The sequence below is a fragment of the Dioscorea cayenensis genome, chromosome 12, assembly GCF_009730915.1.
Source record: "Dioscorea cayenensis subsp. rotundata cultivar TDr96_F1 chromosome 12, TDr96_F1_v2_PseudoChromosome.rev07_lg8_w22 25.fasta, whole genome shotgun sequence".
NCBI lineage: Eukaryota > Viridiplantae > Streptophyta > Magnoliopsida > Dioscoreales > Dioscoreaceae > Dioscorea > Dioscorea cayenensis.
The window spans coordinates 21,214,978-21,224,680 of NC_052482.1; the positions used below are offsets into that span (position 1 = coordinate 21,214,978).

Sequence of the window (9,703 nt, forward strand, 5' to 3'; positions counted from 1 at the left end):
AAGGGTAAATTTTTTAGTAAGTCACTAAACTTTGGCTCATTTTCACTTTGATCACCGAACTTCAATTTGTATCAATTTGGTCACTCAACTTTAATTTCATTTCACTTCATAGTAAATCAAGATATTTCAACCTCTAAATGAATGATGTGGCTGTTTTTCGATGACGTGGACATCTCTAATAGACTTAATAATGTGTCAATAAGAGGATTGACATAGATTTTTAGACAACCATGTAATAAATTGGGGGTTGAAATCCTTGATTTATTAACGGTTAAAATCAAATTAAAATTGAGTGACTAAATTAATACAAATTGAAATTCAGTGATCAAAGTGAAAATGAGCCAAAGTTTAGTGACTCACTAAAAAATTTATCCCTACATACGAAATGAGAATTATCACTATACCCTTCTACATCTTTTGATTTAAAGGCAGATCCTTCATAAGCTTCAGAGCATGAACAAATGAAATTAGGGAGATTTATAGGGGTAAAATTACAAAATCATCTAACCGATATATATACACCCTTCAACTCCTCCCTCTCCCTCGTCTTCGATCTCGTTTTGATTTTCTTTGTTTCCCTCCTCGTCTTTCCGAAACCCTAACCCTAGCTCACCATTGTCGATCATCGGCTCCTCTGAAACCCTAATCTTCGTCTCTTTTCTTGCTGTGCTTCGACTATGTCCGACGCGTTTGACATGTCCCTCGACGATCTCATCAAGCAAAGCAAGAAGCTCGCCTCCGGCGGAAATTCAATGGGGAGAGCCCGGTACTCGCGATCGGGGCCAGCTCGCTGGGTTTCCAACCGATCAGGAAACCGACCTGCTCCCTATTCTATGGAGAAGGTATGCTTAGGGTTTTGTTTCCTATCCGATCTCGATCGCCGGCCATCTGCCTTGTCTTCTCTGTAGGTATTTGCTAGATCTCGTTCGTTATCGTCATTCATGGACGCCATCGCTTCAGGCACCAGAATCCAAGTGGCAGCATGACCTGTACACTATGAATTCGATGCCGATGTCCTCCTCGATCGGGCGCGGGACAATGCTTTACATCTCCAACCTCGACTATGACGTCTCCAACGAGGATATCAAGGTTTGATGTTTGTTTTCTCATTGAACTTTTTCTTAAGCATGTTTTTTATCTTTAATTTTGTTGATATTGTGCTGAGTTTCTTGATCTTTTCTTGTTTTATGCTTTTTGTGTGTTTATGTGTTTCTGGTTAGGTGAAGCTCATCTATTTTGTTTGAGGGTTTTCTCCGCTTGTATATATGCCTCTTCATCAATTTTTCTCTGGTGATGTCTGCTATTTATGTTGTTTGTCTGAAATTTTAGTCTGGCATAATTATTTATAATTATTTATGTGAGTTGGTGTGGGTGGGTTGATAATATACTGGGTTCTTGATCTTTTCTTGTTTTATGATTTTTGTGCATCTCTTGGTTTTATCCGGTTTGCTGATGATTGTCTAATTTGTTAAGGGTTCCCTCTTTTTGCAAATACACCTTTTCTTCTTTCTTGTTGGATAATTTGTTGTAACACTTGCAATATCTCTGTTTTTTTTTCCCTTTCTCTCTTCACATTAATGTAGTCCCTTCACCCTTGATTGAAACTTTTAACTTAGCTTCGTTTTTTTCCTTCTGATTGAATTGTTATCATGTTATTTTTTGTGTTGTTAGTCTACTGAGTTTCTTGACCATTTTTTTTATATGCTTTTTGTGTAATGTTAAGTGTATCTTGTTAGCTGAAGTTTGCCTATGATGTTTCTGGTTGTTCTTCACATGTATATATACCTCTTCTATTTATACCTCATTTTTTTTAGTGTGATTTCAAGCTTCTTGAATGATATACAGGATTAATTGCAATCCAGCCTCTCTCTCTCTCCATGTGAACCCAGTTGCTAGTCTGAAAATTTTAATTCAACTCCCTTTTTTCCAACTTTATCAATCAGATACTGTTTATTTATTCATTCTTGTTTATTTGGTTGTTCTAATCATACTTAATTCGGTTCAGCAACTATTTTCTGAAGTAGGGGATATAAAGCGATATTCAATCCATTATGACAAGAGTGGGAGATCAAAGGTATTTTGATGATCCCTGTGGAGGTTCTTAGTTTTTATAGTGTAATTTCTTTGGCTTACTTTGAGAATTGTATTAAGGGAACTGCAGAGGTGGTGTTTACAAGAAGGGAAGATGCGCTTGCTGTTATGCAGAGTTACAACAACGTGCGCCTTGATGGTAAACCAATGAGGATTGAAGCTGTTGGAATGAATATCTTGAGGCCTTCTGCTGAAATGCCTATAAATGTGGGCTTTGTGAAACCTATTGGTGGTCGAAAGAGGTATTTGAGATGTAAACCTTTTCACTGTTTGATTCAGATTTATATTGTTTATAATATTTACATACATTTGGTAAAGTTGATGGTTTTGACTGATAGACTAATTAAGGTCACCTTTTCTGCATTTGCGGAGAAAGCAGCAAAACTGCTGTGTTGCATATTAAATTTGTTAACTTTGCTTGCTGATTTCAAATCCATCAATATTGGCTGCCATTTCAAGGATGACAAATCTAAAGTTTTTTCCTATGGCAGACATACAGATTAAGTGAATATCTTTTTGGGAGTAGGGCATTGTATTATTAGTAATACTAGTGTTGCCAAGAATTTTTGCCATTTGCTTATTATATTGTGGTCTGATGGCAAAGATTAGTTGAGGTGCTATGCGTTAATGATTTGTACAAATCTGAATTTTTATGAGTTATCAGATCGTATCAATCATGTTGGCCTTATTACTGATTATTGGAAAGAATTTACCAATATATCTCATCAGAGTGGACTTCAAATATTAGTTTATGCATAGAAGATCAGTATATTTATCTTAAGCAATTTCTAGGACTCGTTAAAGAGATTTGTTTTCTTTCTTTGTTGATATGTCGAAATCTCATTTGATCATGGTATGCAGACTGTATGTATCACCATTGACCTTCATTAAATATGCTATTATTATGATATTTGTGGATTATAGGGAGTGTTTTACTGTATGGAGTAATTCCCTTTTGTGATATAAGTTCAATTATTGGGCTGGGATGCCCAAGAGGTTTTTACAGTGACCAGTACAACATGTACAATATGATTAAAACCAGATGGGAAAATGAGATATGCGGGGTTGGAAACTGAAACTCAACCAATTTGGTGGATGTAATGCTTGCAAAATAAATTTAATCAGCACATTCCTTGGTGTCAGGTTTGGTTTTGCAACACATCCCTGCATGTATTGGATGCCTTGAAAGATCAGTCCTGTTTAAGATTAGTCACCATTGTAGTGTCTTATGATAAAAGAAACTATAATTTAGTCGCTTGATGAATGATGATACCAAAAAGTTCATGGCACTGAAAAATCATAATATGTAGTGTGATACAGTACATGTTCAGTTGGCTCGGAGAGAATGTTTCTTTCACCATTTATAGCCTGAAACTTGGGAATTAATTGGATGATTTATGATATACATGTGGGAACTTCTTTTTCAGTGAGAACCTTGATTGTGGTGATTTATCTGTGGACTGCCGACACATTTTTTCTGCTGTTTTATTTTGGTTTGATGGTTGTACACACTTCTCACCTCCTTCTCTGTAACAGTGGTCATGGAAGAGGTGGTTCTGGAAGATGGCCTAGAGGTGGACAAGGACAGAGAAGAGCACGGAGACAGCTAGGTGGTCATGGTGGTTCCACAACTTTATCTGTAGAAGCTCTTGATGCTGATTTGGATAAGTATCATTTGGAGGAGATGGAGACTAACTGAAAACTTGGCACCACTGCTTGTGGTCATCATCCTGCTAACGTAGGAATAGAAAGACAGTCATCAGTGAACTACCAGATATAGTGTTTTGGAGATTGTATAGCCTACCATTTGATGAACATGTCCGGCTAACTGATACTGATGTTGGTTGATCTATTGATATTTCTCTGCTGCTGGTCATTATTTTCCATTCCTTTTGGCAGTGTGCATTCATTCATTCATTGCTTAGACCAACCAGCTGTCTTGGTCACAGCCCAGCAATATCCTTCAGCAGTGACAGGTGAAATTTGGCCTGAGTTCTTACCTTCTTGCACCTGCTTAGTGTGGTAAGTACATTGGAACCATTTGGTTGTCATCTTCAATTGCTAATAGTTTTTGCCCTATGTTAATCATCATGGCAATGAAGCTGTTTTGTATGGTGCAAACAACCACTGATTTAGTAGAGTTTTGTTCCTTTTGCGTCATTAATTGGTTTGTTCATGTGTAAAATAAAGGCTTCTAATCTGGGGAAGTAATGTTATACATGAGAGTGTCTTGGTCATTCATGTCGTCTTGTTTGTTCATGTCTTCAGGAGACATCTAAACACTCTTTCAACAGATCGGTGTTTTTGTTTTTGTTTTTTTTTTTTTTTATTGCAATGAAAAATTTTGAAAAATGAAATGAAATTTTTTTGAATAGCATGTTTGCATGCTCATTGTACAAACTGATTTATAAAAGAAATTTTCCTATTTTTCACATAGTTAAAGATTAATTACTTGTTTCATAGCAAATATTTTGGAGTATCCCAGTTTTTGTGTAATATTACAAGTATGGCATCCTCCTAAAGAGCAAATCCTATCTGTGGGGGTGCATGCAATTATTTATGTAAAAATTTTCATGGAGCATCCTTAACCTTCGCTTTTAGACGCCTTTCCACTGATTGATTAAATCCATTTGTACAATGCAGATATACACTCTTTTTTAGTTCAATGCATCCCATTGATATGAAAATGACCCAAATGTATAAAATTGTGAATACTGAATAGATGAATTTCTAGATTTAAATACATATTTTAGGAAATATGTTATTATATTCTCATATTTTTATTTTGGGATGGTCATACTTAGGAAGGCTGCTTCCAATTTAAGTTATGGCTCTACAACAAATTCTCCTTGATAATTAAGTGGATGAGACTAATGATAACCATTCAAGATTTCACAGTAGTCATATATAATGAGTTTGAGAAAAATTTCTTTGTGGGATGGTAGCATTTGAGAAAATCTATTGATTTTGATGATACTTCAGACGCTATATCTATATGAGGTATTCATCCTTGTAGCTTAACGGCTATTCGATCTGTAGGTTTCATGATTAAAGACCAGCCTAGCTTGGTTCCATTTACTTCTTGACATTGAACTAGTGTCTACCAGTATTTATATACATCATTGAACTGACGAACTACATACCGTTATAATTTTTCAAGCTAGCTCCATGATACATATATCTTTTACATGACACCACGGACACTAGCACAGTTGGAGTGGTAGATCCATCTGAAGCTTTAATTACCAGCCCTCGGAAATTTTAATGTATATATGTTCCTGTCTGTTACTGTCTCCCGATCGACATCACGATCACATCATGCAGCACTATGACACACCACCAAGCGTCAAGAAGCTAGCCTACCAAAGGTTAGTGTTGGAAAACACTATAACCCTAATACATGCTATCAAGTAAACCTAAGCATACAAGCATCATAAGAGACATAGAGAGAACAATGAAACTTCTTACTAGATGAGAAGATTACAACCATAGCCAAGATTTACAACCAAGATATCATCCATCCTCACTAAACATTTTTGAAAAAAAGAATCAAATGGCTCATAGCTAATTAGCTGTACTTGAACTTATTAGGAAGAATGAGCGTGCTTGTGTTGGGCTTAACGATGCTTTTTATCAATTTTTTTTAAGTGGATAAACCATTCTAAAATTGAAGAATTTACCTAGATAATTAATTGTCTATTAAAAAAAATAAAATAAAACAAAACAAAAACCACTAAACAACTTAAATAAACCTAAAAAAAAACTAATAAGAGTTTGGTAACGAGACCCAATTGATCTATCTTATCTTCTTTTGATATCGTTCCTCCTTATCCTTCTGCTTTCACCACATGAGTTTTGTCCAAATGCAAAAGGAATTTTCTTCTTAACTCTTTTGAAGCGTTGAAATAAAATTGGTCCAAACCAGAAACCATCCCCATAATTAGCTCTCCTCTCCATTGGACGTTTTACTTCATCTAAATAAATTCTCTGCTGATCAGGAGTAAGAGAAACGTTTACCACACGTCTAGATAACTCTTCAATCAAACTCATTGGATCCAGAGTTTTGTTCTCAAGTCTTTTGAAACTATTAATAAAATTAGAACTAAACATCACACCCCCATCAACTCTCACCATCATCTTGTGAGCAATAGCCACACGTTCCAGACGTTGAAGTAGTTGCTGTAATTCAAGCCATTGCATTTGCCTTAAGTCATTGTTCAAACTTAATGCAGGTGTTTCTCTTTCCTCCATTTCTACAACAACAATGCTGTTGAATGCTTGCATGCATGTTGCCATTTTATTAATTTCTTCCACTTTTGGAGCACTTTGATCTTCAAGAGTTAGCTTGCTGAATGCTTCCGAAGCTGTTGGTGTTTTGCTTTCAATTAGTTTTGAGGCAGCTTGTTCAAGATAAGAATCCTTTGTGGATGTTGGGTGGCAAATGAAGCACATTGGATGACTTTGGTGATGACCATTGGCGCACATAAACGGTGTTGGTCTCTGTGCACAACAAATCATAAATGACTTTATTTGTTTGTTTGAAATTTTTTTTGATGAAACACTTAAATATATTAAAAATGTTGAAAATATGTTCTTTTCCAAAAAATAAATAAATAAATAAATAAAAAATAAATGAAAATATAGCCATAAAAAATAATAATGATTGGATAACACTATAATAACAAAATTGGGATGCATTGTACTTTACCAGTTAATTTCCACTACTAATGGATTATTTTATGGTTGTTGTTATGCTTTTTCTTCCTTGTGCAAGCATAGGGTTTATCTATTTTAAAAAAATAAAAAAAATAAAAATTGGAATGCGTTGTACTCACAAGTAGGACTGTATTTGAGCCGAGCCGTTCGTGAGTACCTCGGTGTTCGGCTCGATAAAGGCTCGTTCGTGTTTAGCTCATATTGTAAACGAGCCAAGCTTGAACATCATTTTCAAGCTCGATTAATAAACGAGCCAAGCTTGAGCAGCCAAAAGCTCGGCTCGTTTTGGCTCGCGAACACAGCTCGTGACCAAGCTCATGAACAAGCTCGTTTATAAGCTCGATTCTGAGCTCGTTTATATATATATATATATATATTACATTATATATATGTATATGTATATGTATATTAAGGTGTATATGTGACTATGTCATTGTTGTCAATTTGAGTTACACATATAGGGCTATAAACTACTATTCAAAGGCTAAGCTCATTAAAAACTCAGGTCAACTAGTTCATTAAGTTAAATGAACTCATAAGATAAACGAGCCAAGCTTGAACACCACCAAACTCGGCTCATTAAATCTTGTGAAGAACTCGTTTATTGTATAATTAAAAGCTCGTTTATAGTATCATTTACAATTTTATTTGTAACAATCATTAATATAATCAAACTCAAATCGAGTTGAGCCACACTTGATAATGATTCATTAAATAAGTTTACTAAATAAAAAAATAAAATAAAAAAAAAATAGTCAAGCCTTAATCAAGTTAGCTAGCTAAGTCTAACCTTCGAATTTTCTTAACAAGTTGAGCTCAAGCATGAAGCTCGAAAGAAGCTCGATTAGAGCTCGAGCTCGGTTAAAATAGTAACGAGCCAAGCTTGAACATAAAAAATGAAGCTCGAAGAAAGCTCGGCTCGAGTTCAAGCTCGATTAAATAGTAACGAGCCAAGTTTGAACAAGACAAAGCTCGGCTCGTTTACAGCCCTACTCACAAGTGGTGATTAGACGTAGGGCTACATTTGAGCCAAACTAAGTTTTATTATGTTCAAACTTGGCTTAGCACTATTTCAATTAAAACAGAGTCTATTTTGAATTTCAGTTGTCATACTTGAGTTTGCTTCATTAAAAAAACAACATAGAAATATAAAGGTCAAACTCATTTCTATAGTTACCATAATTTAATTTTTGTAATACAACACTTCTGCTTTATATAAATAAATAAATAAATATATATATATATATATATACAGATGACAATGTAAAACATATAGTAATTTCATGAGCCTTAATAAGCTCTCAATTTGTAGGTACAGAGATCACTTGTTTGCTAAACTGAGCCTTTAACTTATAATAAATGCATTGCCAGTTGACAATTTTTTTTTTAATAAAAGCAGGAGCATTGTTAGAAAATAATATGTCCAGAGATGTACTAGTTCTATGACTTTTTATAGTGCACTATAGGTGATTTAAAAAATTTTATTTATCATACAACTTTAAAGGGAGGGATACATCACCTCTCGCAAGGGATCTGTTGGGAACTAATAAACAATGCCTTAGGTCCATAACAATGCATGCTACATCACCATGTACCACTATAATACTAATACAATATTACTATAGGTATACTTATTTGTAATAACTCCGGAAGTAACCAGTGGTTGTCTATTTACAGTTTAAATTGAGCATTTTTTAAAAAAAAACAAATAAATAAAATAAGGGTCAATAAGAGAGAAAGGTGAAGTATTAATCAATCTACTGGCCTTATTTTATTATTATTAAAAATAATAAAAAATAAAAATAAAAAATTATCATTATCATTATTTAATACTTTTCAAACCATTAAAGGATTTTCCCAACAATATATTGTTATTCAAGGTGCGAATATTTGACTAAAATATCTTTTAATTAAAATTTTTCTTAATCACCACTCCATTAATTCTCCATCTCACAACATTAATCTTTAATTTTAAGAAAAGTTGATTATTATAAATATTATTCATAAAAATAAAAAAAATTAAACGTAATTGTAATAACATATAATCAGATATAGATATAAGCTTACTGTCTAGACATATTTGATCGGATCATCGATTCTTAATCCGCACGTGTTGATATATAACACTTGGTTTTTTTATCCAAAAAAAAAAAAAGTTAAAATCTCAAAACAATAACAAAAAAATAATAATAAACAGAATGTGTACCATTCATTGTTATCCACGTTGTTAAAATAAAAAAAAAAAAACAAAAATAAAATGAGAAATTAAGAGAGAAGACTGGATCAAAAGGCCTCACTTGGCAAGAAGGGGTGCTAATTGGGATGCTCCATGGTTGCAACCCTGCCACATTCTTCTCGTCGTCCTCCATATCGATTAGCCCCTTCACTCAATTAACACCAAGATTATTAACATCTATATAACTCTATGTGAATATATATATAATGTTTTTATTTAAAAAAAGCAGAGTTTATCTCTGATATGATCAATCTAATTAATAAAAACAGAGTTTATCTCGAATAGGATCCATCCTATTGCATTCAGTAAATATAATTGGATATTATTGTTGTTATTTTTTATAAAAGCGGATAAATTATAAGTTATTATTGAATATTATTTTTTTAAAGTAAAATTTAAATAAAGATTCGGTTGGAACAACTATTTTTTGTTTTGATTTGGATTTATTTGTAAAAATAATAATAACTTATCTATTATTTTTGAATTATTAGAGTTTTTTTTAAAGAGCGGATGAATCAGTGCATTTTGAATTATTAGAGTTTTTTTTTTTAAGAGCGGATAAACCAGTGCAGAAGGATTTAGATTTACATAGATTAATGTCCATTAAAAAATAAAATACAATAAAAAAAAACAAGAACCACTAAACAACTTAAATAAACC

At 33.4% G+C, this 9,703-nt stretch overlaps 2 protein-coding genes across 2 annotated transcripts; one reads left to right on the plus strand and one right to left on the minus strand.

The window, feature by feature from the left end:
* Positions 1-553: 553 nt before the first annotated feature.
* On the plus strand, positions 554-3,970 carry LOC120273089 (THO complex subunit 4A-like). Its single transcript, XM_039279735.1, has 5 exons — positions 554-842; positions 961-1,089; positions 2,006-2,074; positions 2,152-2,333; positions 3,628-3,970. Exons 1-5 carry the CDS (start codon positions 678-680, stop codon positions 3,788-3,790), a joined length of 708 nt encoding a protein of 235 aa, XP_039135669.1. The 5' UTR covers positions 554-677; the 3' UTR covers positions 3,791-3,970.
* A 1,613-nt stretch (positions 3,971-5,583) lies between these two features.
* On the minus strand, positions 5,584-9,159 carry LOC120274143. The gene is made up of 2 exons (XM_039280902.1): positions 9,105-9,159; positions 5,584-6,591 (listed from the first exon to the last, which is right to left on the minus strand). Exon 2 carries the CDS (start codon positions 6,574-6,576, stop codon positions 5,893-5,895), a length of 684 nt encoding a protein of 227 aa, XP_039136836.1. The 5' UTR covers positions 6,577-6,591; positions 9,105-9,159; the 3' UTR covers positions 5,584-5,892.
* Positions 9,160-9,703: the final 544 nt, after the last annotated feature.

Coding starts and splice junctions, on each gene's coding strand:
- LOC120273089 (XM_039279735.1), top strand. CDS start 678: ATGTCCGACGCGTTTGACATGTCCCTCGACGATCTCATCAAGCAAAGC. Junction 1,090..2,005: donor TCTCCAACGAGGATATCAAG/GTTTGATGTTTG, acceptor AATTCGGTTCAG/CAACTATTTTCTGAAGTAGG. Junction 2,334..3,627: donor CCTATTGGTGGTCGAAAGAG/GTATTTGAGATG, acceptor TCTCTGTAACAG/TGGTCATGGAAGAGGTGGTT.
- LOC120274143 (XM_039280902.1), bottom strand. CDS start 6,576: ATGTGCGCCAATGGTCATCACCAAAGTCATCCAATGTGCTTCATTTGC.